We start from the raw sequence: 19761 nt of genomic DNA, 5'->3' as shown, positions 1-19761 counted from the left end.
CATAATATAATCCCAATTTTCTTACATGCATTTGTATGCCTAAAAGCACATCTATGCGGGAGCACACACCACACACAGGTTAACACTTTGGTGTGAAATCTTCTAACGTGCCTGGAAAACGCAGACAACACACGACAAACCGCTGCAGACACAGAACTACGGAGGATTTGCTGGTTTATGTACGTTTCCCCCTAACTAGCAGTAAGCGAGATGCCCTGCTCCTGTGATTAGAAAAATCGATAAACGTCTAAGGCGCATCTCCAACCATCACGTCCAGATCTGTAGCTCCCAGCATCCAGCTGAGGGAAGGCCACTCCATCCTTGCGGTTGCTTAGACCGGACCCTGGGGTCCTCCCCAAATCCTCACGCGCCCACACACACGCCATCCAATCCCACGGGCTCCGCTCTCAAAACCCCTCCAGAACCCAACCTCCTCTTGCCACGGGCACCCACGGCCCCCTGGCCCAAGACTGGCGCGCTTCTCCCTGTGCCTGCTGCACGGTCCTTCCCTGGCCCCACTGGATACCCATCAGCTGATTCCGTCAACACCTCGTCGGAAAACTCCCCTCCTCAGCTCGAGTAAAACCCAACATCTTTTTGTGGCCCACCAGGTTCCATGTGGTCTGCATTTCTCACTCACCTCCTAGGACTTCCTCTACTCCTTCCACTCTGCCTCTCCTCTCTGGATTCCTGAATGCTCACTGACTTGCTCCTCACCCTGCAATGCTCTCCCCCCGGCACCCCCATGGCTCCCACTCTCACATCGTTCAGGTCTTGGCTCCATGGCCATCAGATCTGACAGGCATTCCCTGAACACTGGGTTTAAAAGAGCACCAACCCCTTGTGACTCTTGCCATTACTGTTCTTTCTCTCACAGCACTTACCTGTCCATCCTCACTAGACAATTCCATGAGAATGTGGTCTTGTCTGTTTTGTTCCCTGCTAATCCTCAGAGCCAGAAACAGCGCCTAGCACACAAGGCCCTGCTCCGTGAATATGGTTAAATGAATTGCATCTAAAGACACTCGCTGAATTGGTAAACCTCAAAGTCCTATATCCGGAGATTTCCCAAGGGTCATTTCTGGCTATGGATTTGCAACAACAGGTTTCTTGAGAATTTAGAATAGCCAAAGACTTACATTTATTACTAACTGTTCACCGCCAACTCTTTCCTTGTAGAAGTTGAAACTGACAGGCAAGTTTTGGCAGCGGCTGTGGGAGATCAGACCCTTCCTATTTACGCCCTCAAACGCCATCCTCTGTCTCTTCACAGATGTTCCGGGAGACTGGTCCGGGTGCACACTGAGCTGACCAGCCCTGCTGCTCTGTTCCACCCTTAATGCAAGACTTGTAAGTCCAAACCAACAGCTCAGAGCATCCAAGAACTCAGAATCCAACACTTAAAAACCCCACGGTGTGGGGCACCCGGCTGGCTCAGTCCGTTGAATGTCTGACTTTGGCTCAGGGTGTGATCTCACAGTTTATGGGCTCAAGTCCTGCATCAGGCTCTGCACTCTCAGCACTAAGCCTGCTTCGGATCCTCTGTCTCCCTCTCCCTTTGCCCCCTCCCCAGCTTCTGCTCCCTAATAAATAAACATTAAAAAACATTTTTTAAAATACCCTATGGCATTTGTAATGAAACGACATCACCAGGTGAAAGGGTAAATTCCATGGACGGATTCACTGGAACCCTGGACAGCAATTTCGAGTGAATGAGCCAGTTCTGTAATATCGACCTGACTGGATGGCAAAGACATTAAGGGCCAACAACGCATGTTGCACAATGACGTCATTTATGGGAATTTAAATGACAAAGCAGCGCAGGCTGCATCCCTGAAATGTTCTCTAAATGATGTCATTGATGTAAGCAATTGCAAATACTAATAACACAGGTTAATTCTTGGTGGTGGGAACACAGCTATTTGTCACACGCTTCCTTGTTTGCCGAATTTCACACGCGTGCACACACGTGTTGGAAGGGGACCGCGGGGCACAGCAGATGCCATTTTCACCGGGAGAAGGTGCCCACGGCGGCCAGGACCGTACCTGTGGTCGGACGCCTGCAGTTCCGCTCGGCCGTAATACTTGAGGGCCCCAGGAGACCAGGAATGTCTGGCGCTGTTGGCATCTACGTCATCGTCCAGCAGGTTGAGATCTCCAGCTACTCATGGGATCACGATCAAGAGACCCACACACAACACAAAATCGTATCAACATATGGAAACACCAAGTGTGGAGCCTGGGCTCAGGGGTCTAGGTTGCAGACCGCCCCCCCCCCCCCCCCCCCCCCGTCTCAGACTCATTCCCTCTAACCCACGGGGCCAGAAACTACGCCAAGACGGGCCTGGGGTCAGGGGCAGGCAGTCTAGGTCGGGGGTTCAGGGCCACCGCCTTCCTCCCCAGGGGACGCACGGAGTGGGGATGTAGGCGCGGGGTCTCCAGCCCCAGGGACGCAGGGCGTCTGCAGCCCTTAGTCCAGAAGATGCAGAGACTAAGACCGTGATGGTGTCCCTGCCTCCCGGTGCCCCGGGGATGTCACAGGTGTCCACAGACTGATCTGAGCGATGGGATCCCCTGGCTTCGAAGCCTCGGCACCCATCTCGTCAGCAAGGCCGAGCGGGCTTACGTGCAGGCGTTCTAAAGCGGCCGCCCTGCCTGGCTGGCCAGCGCCAACGCTTCCCCACGCGCCGGACAACAGGGGCCGGCTGCAGTGAGTGTCGTGGGTGAGGGCACACACGCCGGACGTCAGAGCTGTGGTCGCCCACCCCGGACAGAAGGCAGACGGGGTGGGGTGTGCGGGGACACAGGGAGCCAGAGGGGAGCTCCCCAAAGCACAACTTCCAGAGCTGAGGGGCCAACAACCGGAAGGACTTTTCCCGTAGTTCCGGGTTCCAAGCCCGACCTCCCCTATCTGGAATCGACCGCCCCTCCACGTCCCACGCACCTGTTCTGTCAGACGGGTGCCTCTTCCTCCACCACAGGACCCTGTCGGTCCAGGCAGGGGTGCGGCACTTGTCACTTGTGTCGTAGGCGGCCGAGCCCACGTCATACTTGTAAGTAGGTCCAAAGGTAATGGTGCCTTCGTGAAAGTCTTTAAAAATCTATTGGGAGAAAAGACCAAGACTGCCTTCATTCTCCTAGATTCTGTGCGTCATATGTAAAAACACAAAACTAAAAAGCACATTACAAAGGGCTCTTCCTTGAAAGACAGAGTCTACGCTATATTTGCAAATACATTTAAAACTGAACGTATGTGTGCGATTTAATTAGCAACGGAGTGACGATCACTCATTCCGCCGACTCACACATGCCACACAGGATCGTCCACCTGCCTCAAGGACCCGACGTACCACCGTCCACTTGTCGGTGCCCGGGAGGCCACGGAGGGCACCCGGCAACACTCACGGGTGCCCGTCCACGCCGTCCCAGACCCAGCACGATGCCCGGCCATTGCTGTCAAGGTCTTTGTCGATATTTGCTAACTAAGTGAACTGGGTCAACAGGAGCACAGAGCTGAGGCCGAACCCTCTTTCTGTTTCGCTCTGGATCCAGCCGCCATGCTGCGAGAGCACTCTAGAACGGCCTGTACTCGCTGTCTCAGTGCCTCTGTGGAAGGGTGCGGACAACACTGACAGGAGGCGGAGAGAAAACCTGGGGTAGAGGCGTGGGGTGTGGTTACTTTCCCACCGGGCCTCCCTCAGCAATCCACGTCCCTGGCAGGGTTGGGGGGGTGTGCATAGAAAGCGTTGGGGGGGGCGCCTGGGTGGCTCAGTCGGTTAAGCCTCCGACTTCGGCTCAGGTCAGATCTCACGTTCGTGGGGTCGAGCCCCACGTCAGGCTCTGTGCTGACTGACAGCCAGCTCAGAGCCTGGAGCCTGCTTCCGGTTCTGTGTCTCCTTCTCTCTCTGACCCTCCCCTTCTCATGCTCTGTCTCTCTCTGTATCAAAAATAAAACATTAAAAAAAAGAAAAGAAAAAGCACTGAGGAACACCTGCTTCCTGCTGCAGGAGGGACTTTAATGTCCCGCTCACCACACGTTACCAGCTGCGTTTTCCAAAAGTAAGTGGACTGTGGCTGTGAGCCTGGCGTCTCGGCCCCGCCTGCCACAAAGCTAACAGACACCGACATGAGCAAACAGTATTCCCTGGAGAAGACGGGTTTTGGGTCATCTGGAAGTTGGCCAGTGGGAGCTGGAAAAGCAGAGGACAGATCCTACACTTGAATCTTTCCCATCATGTCACAGCCTACGGAGTCATTAAAAACTGCACGTGGGTCATTTGCGGGTAAAACCCCGAGCTCTGTAGTTTGACAGTCTTGGACTACATCGTGGCTCTGTGTACTGACTGTGTGGCCTTGGGCTCATTTGACGTTCGCCTCAGCTTTCTGGTCTATAAAATGGGTATAATACCTAATTTGTAGGACAGTCTTGAGGATTATCCACACAAATTGGTATTCACAGTATATTAAATATGGTCATAATTTGTTCACGCATTCTGTGAGAAACAGAAATATCAAAATAAAGCACTTGAAGTACGGCACATCCTAAGAGGCTGGCGTGTGGGTAGGAGGCGACGTGGGCTGGCATACATTCTCCGTCCTCTCCCAGCGCGGTGCTCACTGCCGACCCGGGGCCCTTCGATGCGGCCCTAATTCCCGCTGAGCGCAGCTACTTACTCCCTGGCAGGACCCAGAGGACTGAGGGCTGGGTTTGAGTGAAGGAGAAAGGGACAGAGCACTGGCTCCGGTGCTGGTGGACAGGTACCTGCTGCCACTGCTCCCAGGGCTGCCTGTGTGCCCGCCAGCCTTCCGCAGGGTGACGGCCGCTCCCACACGAGCGGACACACAGACCCCGCACGTGGCCTGCTGGATGAGGCCCAGGCAGGGGTGTGAATGGACGCTCTCGTTTCTCTAACTTCACACGCCTCACGTTTTACCATTAGAATCGCCGTTAAATCCACCCACGGAGCTTAATTTACGCAATGCCAGTGTAGACGCTTAGATGTTGCTCCATGGTAAATTAAATGAAGACAGATTTTAAGAGCACAACTTACTTTTCCACTTGACTTCTGCAGCTGTAGCTGATCAAACTCCAGAAGTTTCTTCCAGTCTTGGCGTTTGACGAAATAGAAGACTTCTTCGTAGGTGAGATCAATGCGGTAGTTGAAATCGCCACACCAGAACACATAATCGTGAGAGAAAATGTTTCTTCCCTGTCGTAGATAAAACCACAGTCATCCTGGCCCCTCTTGCACCGAAGGTGGGAGACGGGATAAAAATTCACCACGCACGTAATACGCAGATGGAGTTTTTCTTAAAATGTTACTTAAAAAAGTCTCCTAATAGAGCATCTCATCTTTCGTTAATCCTGTACACCTCCCGAGGGGCTTTTACACAGCTTTTTTTTTTTTTTTTTTAAGTTTATTTTTTGAGAGGTGCCTGGGTGGCTCGGTCAGTTAAGCAGCCGATTTCAGCTCAGGTCATGATCTCACAGTTCATGGGTTCGAGCCCCACGTCGGACTCTGTGCTGACAGCTTGGAGCCTGGAGCCTGCTTCAGATTCTGTGTTCCTCTCTCTCTGTGCCCCTCCCCCATGCATGCTCTATTTCTGTCTCAATAATGAATAAATAAACATTAAAAGAAGTTTATTTTTTGAGAGAGAGAGAGAGAGAAGGCACAGGGGAGGGGCGGGGAGCAAGGGGGAGTGAGGATCCCAAGCAGGCTCCTCCCTGTCAGCTCAGAGCCCAACTCAGGGCTCCATCTCATGAACTGTGAGATCATGACCTGAGCTGAAATCAAGAGACTGAGACACCAGGCGCCCCTTGTTTGAAATGACGGTATTTTTGAGCGGTTTGGAGAAAGCGCAGCTCTAACTGGGGACCATGCCAGCGCCTCGCACTGAGCCCGCCCCAGCTCCGTGACCGGCTGTGCTCCTGCTTTTGTTCCGTCTACACACCCAAAGAGCTGCCCCAAACACTGAGTTACGAGAATCAGGCCTAAGGAAATAGGTAAAAATGCTCAGAATGTGCGACTTTGTAAAACCTCATGGATTTCATCCATTTCTATTCCGCGACCCTCCGTCCATTCTCCGTCCCAACTCCGGGTCTAGCCCACCCGGAACCCGAGGTCCGCTGGCACAGCTCTCCAAGGAGAGCACTGACCCTCGTCCTCTCTCCTGCCATGAATCACCAGCGACAATGACAGCGGCCACTGTGCACCACCCGTCCACCCATCTGTAAGCGCTGGGCTGTGTTCTGGGGCCACACTGCCCTCACGGCACCCCTGGGAAGCAGGCACTATTGGCTCTCTTTTAGATTAAAAAAAAAATACTGAAGTTATACCACTAGTGAAAAAAGTGCAGCATCTGAACTCAGATCTGCCCAACTCCAAAATCTGTTTCTGCTACACCCCCACTCCCTGCAAACCACGACAGGAATCTGAGTGGAAGATTAAAATGATCACAACCAAATAAACGTGTGGAGTGCGGCTGTCCAACAGAGCGTTCTACACTGATGGAAATGTTCTCATCTGCGCTGCCCAGAACGGGAGCAGCCAGCCACAAGCAGCCGCCGAGTGGCCATCAAGAAATGTGGACAGTGGAACCAAGGAGTTTTTATTTAATTTTAATTAATTTAAACTTAATTACCTGCAGCTCAGGTGTAGAGCATTAACTTATAAGCATCTTGCAATATTTCTGTTGTTGAAAAAAAAGGCTGCTGTTATATAAGCCCTTTGAATATTTTGAATATGTCCAAAGTTTAATATTTTGAAATTGCATTTTAAGCGAGGAGGGTTGGACTATTTCTTAAAAAAACTAAAGAGGGGCGCCTGGGTGGCTCAGTCGATTGAGCATCTGACTTTAGTTCAGACAGAACCCACAGTTTGTGGGTTCGAGCCCCGCATCAGGCTCTGTGCTGCAGCTAGCTCAGAGCCTGGAGCCTGTCTTCATATTCTGTGTCTCCCTCTCCCTCTGACCCTCCCCTGCTCATGCTGTCTAGCTGTCTGTCTGTCTGTCCCTCTCAAAAATAAAACATCAAAAAAAAAATTAAAACTAAAGAGACACACAGAAAAAACATGCATAATGCCCTATGTAAATGAGAAGACTACACATTATAAATTTCTAACTCTGTTTCTTTCTTTAAAAAAATTTTTTAACTTTATTCATTTTTGAGAGACAGAGCACAAATAGGGGAGGGGCAGAGAAAGAGGGAGATGCAGAATTGGAAGCAGGCACCAGGCTCTGAACTGCCAGCACAGAGACTGATGCGGTGCTTAAACTCTAAGCCATGAGATCATGACCTGAGCCAAAGTTGGACGCTTAACTGAGTGAGCCACCCAGGGCCCACTCTGCTTCTTTTTTAATCCAAGAAACAAAACTACAGCAAAGATTACAATGCTCATTAATGAAAATGGAAGGGTTTTTGCTTTGAGTGCCTGTGCAGCCCAGTAAACAGGATGTCAGTTTTAGGGGATCTATCTGGGCTCACATGCAGCAGCTCTGTGACCCAGCCGACCGTGTCACAGACACTGGCACAGCAGGTGGCGGGAAAAGTTGCCCCCCCCCCCCCCACTGCTGGGAAACTGGAGGTCTGCAGCAGGCTGAGGGTGTGCAGGCAATCATCCTGGCACAGGAAGGGCATTCAAATCTGAATCCTAAACGAAGACCCACTGGCTTTGGGATGAAAACCCTGCTACCACTAGAGGGCAGCATGGTGCATATTATCCGCAACCTGGAGACCACGGGGAAGGATCCAGAGCTCCCTAGTGAGGAATTCGCAGATTTAAAAATGTTGTTTTAACATTATTATTTAGTATTGAGAGACAAAGCATGAGCAGGAGAGGGGCAGAGAGAGGGGGACACACAGAATCTGAAAGAGGCTCCAGGCTCTGAGCTGTCAGCACAGAGCCTGATGCGGTGCTTGAACTCATAAACCGCGAGATCATGACCTGAGCTGAAGTTGGGACGCTTAACTGACTGAGCCACCCAGGCACCTCGAATTCACAGATTTAAAAAAATGGGCGTTCGGGGACCTGAGTGGCTCAGTCGGTTGGGCATCCAACTTGATTTCGGCTCAGGTCATGACCTCACAGTTTCCGGGATCAAGCCCTGCCTGGGGCTCTGCGCTCACCACACAGACCCTGCTTGGGCTTCTCTCTCTCTCTGCCCCTTTCCTGCTCTCACACTCTGTCATGCTCTCAAAATAAACATTTTTAAAAAATTAAAAGTAAAAACGGGTGCTCTTATCGGAGCTGCAACGGAAGGCATGTGTGAGGACCACAGATCTCAGGGACACCAAGACTCACACTGTGGGGGTTCAGATGTTCTTCACCAATGTGGACAAAGCATGGACCGTGAATGAGAAACACAGAAAACACACAAAGATGCAATGAGAATGTGTCAGTGCAGAAGGACTTTCATGCACAGAACACCCCAGGCCGGAACCCCTGGGCTCACCCCTACTGGGCCATCCTGGTCATCTCCCCTCTCCCAGAGCTGAGCCCCCAAGGGCAGGGCCCCTCGGTTGGTCACAGCCCTGATGCCTGGCCTCTACTGGCCGCTCAGAAAGCCACGCGTGGACTGCCCAGAGCAGGGAGCCGGCACACACGTCCTGGTCACGTTCGGGCCACCAGCCACCCATGGCACGCCGCTCACCATCGGGAAACTGAGCTTCTGGGTGATCTCCCTGTAGTCGTCATTCCTCTCCTTGACCTGGGACTGCCCGGCCGTCAGGTGGCTGCACACGAAGCAGAGGCTGGTGCTGTGGAACTGAAAGCGGATGCCCACGGCGCCCTTGTTCCCCGCCTTCCCTCCCATGCCCGTCTTCACCGTGTCGATCGCCACGTCCCTGCAACACAGAACGCACATGGGCGGCGGCCCCTGAGAGGCTCAGAAGGACAAGCGTAAACCCACTTTGCCACAGAGAAGAGCGGGGCGGCAGCAAGCGCTGGCGGCTCGGAATCTGTCAGTCCCGCCCCCAGCGGCCAGGCCACATGGTGCCCGGCGGGGCCAGCACTCCTGACGGCTCTGGTCTCCCTGCTGATGGCTGCCTCCGGGGAGGCCTGAAGGACCGTCTCCACAGGCCTGTGCCCACAGAAGCCCTCATGATGCTGCCACTTCCACCCCTGCCTTCTGCTTCCATGGCTGTCCCGCCCCCACCCCCGTATCCCCCACAGCAAAGCACGGGTGCTGCCACCAGGTCATCCACGTGTGTTAATAAACAGGAAACATCCAGTTATTTGGGTCAGGCTGAGTAGTCAGTTTCCATGCAGACTCCCACTCTCATTCAAGGGCCCGCTTATGACACACACGAGCGAGTGTGCGGGTCCACGGGACGGTAGACTGAGGCACACGGAGGTCCGCCCCTGCTCCCTGGGACCAGCACTCAGCACCCAGGGGGGCCAAGGAGCACATGAGCTAAATTACAAGCTAAGGCTGAAGGAGGGGCCAGGGATGTGGGCGGCAGCTGGGAAATCTGGAGGCACCGGCCTCTCGTGATTCATCTCTAACCTTTGCCCTCACCTTGCCTCCACTGACTTTTACCCGCTCACTTTGGACACCGCCAAACTGCCATAATCAGCAGTCAGGGGGACATGGACTTAAAGATTTTCTGAGTGTCACAGGAGGGGACCACGAGCACAGAGCACAGTCTTGCTCTCCAAGCTCAGCCACGGGAGGCTCCTCGCCTCTAAGTACGCGAGGTGTATTTAGTGTATTTCCCAGGCAGCAGGGCGGGTGCAGCCCGGCCGGGGCGGTGACAAGGACGGGAGGGAACGCTATGGACACGAGTGACACCAGGGACCAATGGGAGGTGAGGGGTCATTGAGGGAAAAGGTGAGTGCCTCCCAAACCTTAAAACACACATGCACACGTGTACACACGCGCACACGCACAAGTGTGCACATGCACACATACACGTGTACGCACACACATACACACACTCTTTCCCAAGATGACGCCCATTCCTAGGTGTTCCCTTCCCGGCACTCACAAAGCTGTCACTTTAGGGACATCGCAAGAGGGCGACGGCGGAGAGGCTTTCTGCCCACACGTCTTATTTAGAATTTAAAAAGAGACAAAAGAGCTGGCATTTCCTGATGGGTTACTCAGCTCTTGGTCAGAGGTTTCCTGTCTAAAACTTCAACAGAAAAATCCCTCTCCCTTCACAAAACGGAGTTTGGGAGACAACAATCACTCTTTCTGAAAGAGCTCAGCTTCCTGACCTGCAAGGTTCCCACTGTGGCTTTTTAATCGCCAGACAATATTCTATTCAGCCTGGTTTTTCCGGTGGGGGGGGGGGCGGGCAATACATTGATCTCGAATAATGCAAGTCCCGATTCCTGGTCCAGGAGGGGAGGAGGGGCAGGAAGTCCGAACAAAACACTGAGACCAACAACCCCGTGTGCCCCAGACGTTCATAAACTCCGTGTTCTTACCTGATGAATGGGACATGGTATGGACGTACAAAGATATACAGACAGACGCCCACCAGCTGTGCCGAAGTCAAGAGAATGTACCTATGAGAGCGTGAGATGGCTCTCTGGAGCTGCTCACCCCACATCTTCCTGTTGGTGGTACTGGAAAAGCAGAGAAAGAAACGATGCCTTCCCATCTGCGGGAGATGGGCTCTCCTACCCACAGACCCCTCCCGCCCTTGGTTTATCCCTTTTACAGAAACGGTGCCACGCTGTCCCCACCCCCCCATCAGTTCCCGGCCTTAGCTCCTGCAGGGGACGACCTGCGTATTTCTGGTTGTGCCACTGACATCACAACCCACATCTCACCCCACCCCCTCCACCTAAAACCCAACACAGCAGCTTGCTCATTAAAGCTACACACATTTTATTATTTGTTCGGAAAAGTCCTGGAAATAAAGCCAGTAAAGAAAAAGTCCAGTTGGGCCTTACAGAAAACGTGAATACAGTGGTTTGCTTTCCTTTGCATCTGGTGGAGGGAACAGCAGCACTGTCTCCTTGCACTTACACTTCTCACCTTCCCCAGGGGAGGTGAGTCAGCACCCTTCCAGCCCGGCCCTCAGCCCAACCTTCCAGGAGCCCAATGCCAGCTCACAGCATGACTCAGCCTCTGCACACGGCTGAGAATACACAGTGGCACCACGCCCGTCCTTCTATTTCCTTAATTTGCAAAGAAAGAGGAACCGAAGGCACCCATCTGTGTGCGGGCAAGGAATGCAATCCCAAGCACCTACACGTCCAGGGTCCCGGGTGAGTGGATGCTGAAGCGGGACGGCCCCAGCACCCGCCCCTGGCTCAGGAGAGCCTCAGGTGAGCTTCAGGGTGCCGCCCTGCACCCCTCGTGCCTGGATGCTCACCTGGCATTGACGATATTCCCTGCGCTCAGTTCCACCATCTCTTCGAACCCCACGGCAAATATGTCTGCTGGGCTGTCAGCCTCTGGGGGGAAAGGCCAGAGGTGAGGAAATCAGACACGACATGGCTCATGTTAGCAAACTCGTGGGCACGACGTGTCCAGGGGACTCAGTGAAGCTCCGTGCAGAGCCCCACCTTCCCTCACATCCCGCTGTGCACGTGGCTTTGCCCTGTCTGCATCCTGGGCCACGTTGCTGACCCTTCCAAACCTCTGCTCCTTTCTCTGCGGAAAGGAAGATAACCAGTGTCTCACAAGGAGGTTGTGATGCACCCATCAGACGGCACGTGCAAACCACCCACGCCACCTGGCAGGTAGTTAAGGGCTCCATCCTGTCCGTCCCTCTTCCTTCTGGTGACCGACACGTGCATCCGGCCCAAAGGCACGTGGGGCGTCCCTGTCTCATACCTGCCTGTGCCCCTCACGACCTCTCACAGAGCTGGGCCCAGCCTCGCCGGTTATGGCTGACTGAGGTGGTCCTTCCTGGCGCGGGGGACGGTCGTCCGGTGGTCAGGGCACGGAAACCCTGCCCAGCTCGAGGTGGCCACCCTGCGACCCGGGGACTCTGATTCCACATCTACTGGGCACACAGCAAGCCAAAGTACTGCTCGTCCGTTCTCTCTGCAGCCCCTCTGGGAAGTGAGGCTTTGACAGGACCCCTGCCGTATCCCTCCAGCCCCCTCCCCGTCCAGCCTGTGGGTCCAAGCGCTGTACAAAGGGACACCCCGCGCTCCCCGAAGCCGTCGGGACAGCCAGGCTCTCCACTTCCTTCCCCGTTGGCCCCACAGGGCAACTTGGAAACTTCAAACTTAACCGGCTTAGAGCTTCTCTTCTCTGTGTAAAGAAAAACTACCCAATTTCTCTGATCTGCTGGTGACAGTCACCACAGCCCCTGCTCCCTCCTGAACCCAGTGAGTTTTCCTAGTTAGGGGGCACTGCTGAGCCTGGGGGCCCAGTGAAATACCCCAAGTGACAACAGCTTGCTGTCCCCACCAGCCCTGTTGGCTGACAAAGAGCCCTTCCTCGCAAAGTAGGGGGGTTCCCTCTGATGCTCACAGCAGTATGGGGCCTGCTCTGATGGGCGTTCACGACACAGAGGCTGTGTAAGTGGAGCCAGGAAGCTCTGCACGTGAAGAGGGAGACTCCTGCCCACAGCCCTTCCAAACTCTGGGACAGAGGAGGTGCAAATAATATGCCAGGTGTGCGCTGGAAAGGTAGACCGTGGAACTTTCTAAACTTTCTGAGGAGCAAGAACACCAAACACCAACTCTGAGGAGGAGCTGGCGGTGGCGAAGGTCAAACTGAGGTCCCCGTGGCCGCGTGCGCACTCACCCTGGGACCCCGCCAGGCCCGAGCGCTTGGGGGACTCCAGCAGCCAGTCGGCCAGCTCGGCCGTCCCCAGGAGGTTGGTCCTGAACTGCTTGCCTCCGTTCACGTTCCAGGTCCCCGTGGCGATGCGGATCCGCTTGAAATATGTGAATTCCGACTGGCGCTCTGCCATGGCTCTCAGGATCCGGGGGGTCACTGTGAGGAGGCACGAAAGGGCACGTGTGTGCACACCGCACAACCGCACGTGTCCTCCAGAAACCCTCGTCAGCTCCTTGTTGGAGAGACACGGCCGCCGGTCCTACAGTGCCCCGTGAGAAGATGGTGAGGGGCCGAGGCCACCATAACCAGGACGCTTCCCCACGGATGGCATCTTTTACAAGGCTGTTTATGCATTTTGAGAGAGAGAAAGGGTGGGGCGCGGGGGTGGGTGGGAGAGGAGCCCAAGCAGGCTCCACACTCAGTGTGGAGCCCGATGTGGGGCTTGACCCTCACACACCATGAGGTGATGACTTGAACTGAAACCAAGAGTCGGATGCTTAACTAACTGAGCCACCCAGGTGCCCCTTCCCTGTGGCATTTTTCCACCAAGTCCTGAAAACACAGGACCAGACGTTCCTTCTCCACGCCCTTTACCCAACCAGAGCCTCACCGGCTGCGGCTTCAGACCACAGGAAACCCAGCCTCAGCATCCCCTCCACAAGCCAGCAGGGACGGAAGCAAGGGGACACTGCCATCCACCATACGTTAGTATTTTTTTAATGTTTATTTTTTGATAGGGGAGGAAGGAGGGAGAAAGCATGCACACGGAGGGGCAGAGAGAGAGGACAGAGGATCTGAAGTGCTGTGCTGACAGCAGAGAGCCTGGTGCGGGGCTTGAACCCATGAACTGTGAGATCATGACCTGAGCTGAAGCTGGATGCTCAATCGACCAAGCCACCCAGGTGCCCCAGCCTACCATACTTTAGATGCATATATGTTAAATTTGGAATGTCTTACCCATTTTTGCATTTCTCACCTTCCACCCTTCAGGCCTGAGATGTTTTGTTTGCTTTACCTCAGACTCAAGCCCTTAAAAAAAAATCATTACTCTGAACCACATCCATCCTCTGAGTATCCACAACAGATTTCATTTTTGAAAATAGTGACTTGCTGCAAATTTAAGTCATACCAACCCATTTACTTAATACGTCTGTGCTACTCAGACCCTCTCTCAGCTTTGACTGAGCTCACCCCATTTCTAGCTTGACATGAATATCACCTTGGCTATTTGAGGCCCAGTGGGCGTCCCCACAGAAGCATGAAAGCAGCAAAGGGCAAATTAAATTTTCGAAAATTTCTAAAAACATAGACCTTTTTCTAAGGAAAATTGCTAGGTCCTCCCCTTCTTCTCCACTCTCTCTATAGCATTTACATGTGTGCTTTTGTTTCCCTTGCCTTTGGAGTCAGTTCCAAATATATATATATCTCCACAAATATATATGTACATATCTCCAAATACATACATATGTATATATATCTCCAAATATATATACCTGTGTTTTCTTCTAGGAATCTTATAAATTCAGGTCTTACATTCCAGTCTTTAATCCATTTTGAGTTGACTTTGTTTCGGTGTAAGATAGTGGCCTAGTTTCGTTCTTTTGCCTGTGGCTGTCCCGTTTTCCCACCACCGTTTATTGAAGAAACTCTTTCTCCATTGTATGTTCTTGGTTCCTTTGTCATAAATTTCCTGTCTGTATATATATGGATTTCAATCTGGGCTTTCAATTCTGTTCCATTGTTTTGTATGTCTACTTTTATGCTGAAACTATGCTGTTTGACTATAACTTTATACTTTAGTTTGAAATCAGGGAGCTTGGTCTCTCCAGCTCTGCTCTTCTTTCTCAAGATTCTTGAGATTGCCTTGGCTACCTGAGGTCTTTTAGAATTACTTGTTCAGCTCTGTGGAAAATGCCACTGGAGTTTTGACAGGGATTGCACTGAATCGGTAGATTGCTTTGGGTGGTATGAACATTTAAACAATATGAATTCCTCCAGTCCATGAGCACAGAATACCTTTGCATTTATTTGCCTCTTTTTCAGTTTTATTAATGTCTTGCAGTTTTCAGAGTACGGGTCTTTCACCTCCTTGGTTAAATTTATTTCTAGGTATTTTATTCTTTGTGATGCAATTATAAGTGGAATTGTCTTAACTGGTCTGATTGTTATTAGCATATAAAAACAGTACAGATTTCTAGATGTTGATTTCATATCCCAGTATTTCACTAAATGTATTAGTTCTAACAGTTTTTTGGTGGAGCCTTCTGGGCTTTCCATAGTGACTTTCTCATTTGGATGCCTCTTCTTCTTCTTGCCTAATTGCTGTGAGTTAGCCCCCTAACAGACATTGAATAAAAGTGGCGAGAGTGGGCGTCCTTGTCTTGTTCCTGTTCTCAGAAGAAAAGCTTTCGGCTTTTGACCATTTGAGTCTGTTGTTAGCTGTGGGTTTGTTCCACACAACCTTCCTTACGTTTAGGTAAATTCCCTCAATTCCCACGTTGTTGAGAGTTTTTATCAGAATGGATGTTGAATTTTGTCAAATGCTTTTTCTCTAACTACTGAGATGATCCACACGATTTTTATCCTTCATTTCGTTAATGTGGTATATCAGTGGATTGATTTGTGGATGTTGAACCATCCCTGAATCACTGGAATAAATCTCTCTTGATCATGGTAAATTACCCTTTTGATGTGTTGAATTTTACTTTGCTGATATTATATTGCAAATTTTTACATCAGTGTTCATCAGTGATACTGCCTGCAATTGCGTATGTGTGTGTGCGTGCACGCACACGTGTGCACATGCACATGCGCACCCCATCTTTGTCTGGTTTTGGTATCAGGGTAATGATGGCCTCATAAATGGAGTTTGAAAGAACTCCCCCCTTTCCAATTTTTTGGAAGAGTGGAAAAGGATAGGTATTAAATCTTATCTTTGAATGTTTTGTAGACTTCACCAGTGATGCCTTCAGGTCATGGAGTTATGTTTGTTGGAAGGGTTCGTTTGTTTAATTTTTAGCTGCTCTGTTTTGTTTTTTAAAATCTCTATGCCCAACATGGGGCTCAAACTCACAACCCAGAGATCAAGAGTTGCATGTCCTACCAACTGAGCCAGCCAGGACCCCCTGTTGGAAGGCTTTTGATCATTCTCCTTACTATTCAGATTTTGTATTTCTTCATGATTCAGTCTTGGGAGAAGGGCATTTACCTGTATCTTCTAGGTTGTCTGACTTGTTGGCACAGAATCATTTGCAGTAGTCTCCCATGAGCCTTTGTATCTCTGTGGTGTCAGCTCTAATTCCTCCTCTTTCACTTCTGATTCACACTTTTTTCTTGGTTGGTCTAAGCTAAAAGGGTATCAATTTTGTTTTATCTTTTCAAAGAACCAACCCTTACGTTTATATAGCTTTTCTACCATTTTTGAATCTATTTCACGGTTTCCACTCTTTTATTATTGTCTTCCTTCTACTGACTTCGGGCTTCATTTACTCTTCCTTTTCTAGTTCCTTCAGTTGTAAAGACAGATTGTTTGAGATTTCTCTTGTTTCCTGAGGTAGGCTTATACTGCTATGATCACTCCCCTTAGAAGTGCTTTTGCTGCATCTCAGAGATTTTGGTGTGTCGTATTTGTTTTTTGTTTGTCTCGGTCTCCAGGTATCTTCTGCTTTCTCCCTTGCTTCCTTTGCTGACCCGTCATTATTTTTTCAGCAGCATGATGTTTAATCTCCACATTTTTGTGTTTTTTCCCCAGTTTTCTTGTAATTGAGTTCTAGTTTCATACATTGTGGTCAGAGAAGATGCTTGATAGGATTTTAATCTTCTTGAATTTATTAAGGCTTGTTTTGTGGCCTAATATATGATGCACCCTAAAGAATGTTCCATCTGTACTTGAGAAGAAAGTGGGTTCTGTAGCTCTGGGGAGGAATATTCTGTTTCTGCCTGGTAAGTCCATCTGGTCTGATGTGTTAAAGCCACGGTCTCCTTACTCATATTCTGTCTGGGTGATGTATCCACTGATGTAAATAAATGGGGTATTAAAGTCCCTTGCTATTTCTGTACTGTTGTCAATCTCCCCCTTTAGGTCTGTTATCTGTATAGATCTCAGCGCTTACATGCTTGGTGTGTACATACGTATATGAGTTGTCTCTTGTTTTTAAATTTTTAAAATGTTTTTTATTTATTTTTGAGAGACAGAAAGAGACAGCATGAGCAGGGGAGGGCCAGAGAGAGAGGGAGACACAGAATCGGAAGCAGCTCCAGGCTCTGAGCTGTCAGCACAGAGCCCGACACGGGGCTTGAACCCACGAACTGTGAGATCATGACCTGAGCTGAAGCCTGACGCTTAACCGACTGAGCCACCCAGGCACCCCTGGTCTCTTCTTGTTTAATGGACCCTTTGTCATTAGGAACACCCTTCTTTGTCTATTATTAGTCTTTGTTTGAAAGTCTCTCTCGTCTGCTAGGAGTACAGCTCCACCAGCTTTCTTTCTGTTCTCACTTGCATAAAACATCCTTTTCCCATTTAATTCTCCGTCTACAGGTCTTTACTTCTGAAGAATAAAGTTTGTTTTTTCCTGAGCCTCCTCTTTCGGCTGCACATGACTCTCCGTCTCATAAGATACAAAACACAGCTGTAAGCTGCTCAGGTCAAGGGTCAGGCTGCGGCCATGAGTCAGAAGTGCAGGTCACGGAAGCTCGGCTCAGGGGAGCACCTGCTGCCTGCCACTTGGGATTGCGCGGGGAGGAGCGGGAAGGGCTGGCCAGCACCCCCCCCCGCCACCCGTCAACACACACATGCTCCGTCCGGGCAGCAGGGCCGCTGGACACCTCCATACGGCGGAGTGGGAGCCACTTACCCAGCAGGGCCGTGCTGTCCAGGAGCACCCTTCCTCTGTCTGCGGCCTCCTCGGCGTGGACGTCCCCCACCAGCAGCAGCTGGATGGCCTCCTGCTTCACCCCGTCAAAGAAGTTGGACTGGATGGTGCGGGACACGGACCGGGCCCCGTCCTTCAGCTTCCCCACCTGCCGCGGGCCAGACCGCAGGCCGTGAGGGGGCGCCGCGCGGGCCCTCCCTCGCCCCCCGTGGTCTGCCCCTACCTTGGCCTTCCCTTCCAGGGCCCGGCTGCCCGTGAACATCTTGCTCAGGCTGTGCCCATTCAGGGACCACATGGCCTTGAAGGACTCCACGAAGCGGTCAGCAATGGGCTTTGAATTCAGCCCTAGGCTCTCGAGCTGCAGATGAAGGACCTGGATGAGAAGTAAGGGACGCATATCACTGCCTGCTCACCTGGAAGCTTCCGGCCCCACAGCTGCCTCAGGTGAAGGTCACCAGGCCTCATCCCCGGGAGTTCCTCATGTGGCAGATTGTGGATCACCCTGCGCCCCTCCAGAGAACTAGGAACCCTCGCGGCAAAGAACGGGGCTTCCCAGCACAACTCACCCCAACTTTGTCTCCATCATTCCACCAGCCCTGCTCTGGCCCCCTTACTCCTGACCTCCTCCCCATGCCCCACCCCGGACCAGCAGAGGGGTGGAGGGCAAGGAGGGATAGCCTGGGGGGAGCAGTGACTCCACCCCTCCTCCCAGCAGTGAGCCGGAAGAGGTCGCCCAGGCACCGGTCCAGCGGGCCACGAGACCAACTCGGGTCTCCCTCCTGGGCTTCAGATCCAGCCTCATCTCCGCCAGCCTCACGCTGCCCTTGCCAAACTGTGTATTCACAGTAATCGTGACCCGGAACTTCTGTTTCTCAAGGTGGCACCTGGCACCTCTATGCCACCATCTCTGGGACGCATTCCAAAAAGTGTGCCTACAAGTGGGGCAAAGGCCTACTGTGGTACGGGCAAGCCAGCCGCCCAGGAAGTGCTCTCTCGGGTGCCTGCCACGGCTCTGCCCCACCTCCTCACAGTTAGAAAGTTAGCCCAGTGATGCCACCCTCTTCTTGCCAACGGAGGGCACGGGACGTGACCCGTGTGGCCCAAGGGGCTTCGTGACGCAGGGACAGACCTCGAGTGCAATGAAGCTCTGCACGGTGTTCGTTCGGTCCAGACAATCAAGACAGTTCATCCGCAAAGTGCCCTTCTGAAAACTTAGGAAAACAGGAAAGGCAAATGGTTACAAGTTGTGGTCGGAGGAGCGATGGCCTCGGGTTGACTGGAGACTCCCAAACGAAATGGTACCAAGAGTCACCTATTCTGGTAGTCCCCCAGGACCCCCAGCACACACCGAGGGACCCCAGCACCGCTGGGGTGGCACCCACCCTCTCAGCAGCCTGTATACCTGGGTCGTTATAAAATACACCAATTCTCGTTATTTGCCATAGTTACGTTCCAGAAAGTTGCCATGCACAATTCGTGAACTGAACCATTAGCAGATTAGCAAACGCTGAACTACCGCTCCCAGAGGAAAGTCTCTGTTCACACATATCCATCAGCGAATCAAGATGTAACCTTGTTTTACGTGTGTTTCTGCATAGAGGGACCTTAGTAGAGACTGTCGATTCATGAGCACTGAACTCACGGCCACCAGCTCTGTGACCTCCCGGAACAAAGCTCCTCCATCACACGCATTTTCCCCATTCGGCACATCACAGCCGTCCTGTGCTTGGGAACGCTGGATGGCACTTAGCACTATGTTCGGGGCCATTTTAAACAGACACTTTCTAGTAAAAGTGCTGAAACAGAAGGCAGACTCCCAATTCCTCACGGTGCTGAGCAGGTCTGTGAGAACCATGACGGGCCATAAGGATGGATTGTGGGGGCTAACCAACAAATTTTAGTGAGTGAAGGGGCGCCTCGTGGTTCAGTCAGTTGACTGTCCGACTTCAGCTCAGGTCATGATCTCATGGTTCATGAGTTCAAGCCCTGCGTCAGGCTCTGTGCTGACAGCTCAGAGCCTGGAGCCTGCTTCGGATTCTGTGTCTCCCCCTCTCTTTGTCCCTCCTCAGCTTGTGCTCTGTCTCTTAAAAAATGAATACATGTTAAAAAACCATGTTTTAAATTTTAGTGAGTGGAC

At 51.8% G+C, this 19761-nt stretch overlaps 1 protein-coding gene across 1 annotated transcript in view; it reads right to left on the bottom strand.

The window, feature by feature from the left end:
- Window positions 1-19761, bottom strand: part of SYNJ2 (synaptojanin 2) — a 116252-nt gene that overhangs the window by 15754 nt on the left and 80737 nt on the right. Inside the window, exons 12-21 of the mRNA XM_029943257.1 lie at window positions 18754-18835; window positions 17848-17997; window positions 17607-17772; window positions 12715-12906; window positions 11327-11408; window positions 10431-10571; window positions 8650-8842; window positions 5052-5210; window positions 2945-3101; window positions 2047-2161 (exon numbers count right to left, since the gene is read on the bottom strand). Of these exons, the coding sequence (XP_029799117.1) occupies window positions 2047-2161; window positions 2945-3101; window positions 5052-5210; window positions 8650-8842; window positions 10431-10571; window positions 11327-11408; window positions 12715-12906; window positions 17607-17772; window positions 17848-17997; window positions 18754-18835 (1437 nt within the window). The remainder of the gene's footprint in view (window positions 1-2046; window positions 2162-2944; window positions 3102-5051; window positions 5211-8649; window positions 8843-10430; window positions 10572-11326; window positions 11409-12714; window positions 12907-17606; window positions 17773-17847; window positions 17998-18753; window positions 18836-19761) is intronic.

The sequence above is a fragment of the Suricata suricatta genome, chromosome 7, assembly GCF_006229205.1.
Source record: "Suricata suricatta isolate VVHF042 chromosome 7, meerkat_22Aug2017_6uvM2_HiC, whole genome shotgun sequence".
NCBI classification, from domain to species: Eukaryota; Metazoa; Chordata; class Mammalia; order Carnivora; family Herpestidae; genus Suricata; species Suricata suricatta.
The sequence above is the reverse complement of the archived record's forward strand: the minus strand, read 5'-3'. Positions and strand labels throughout refer to the sequence as shown.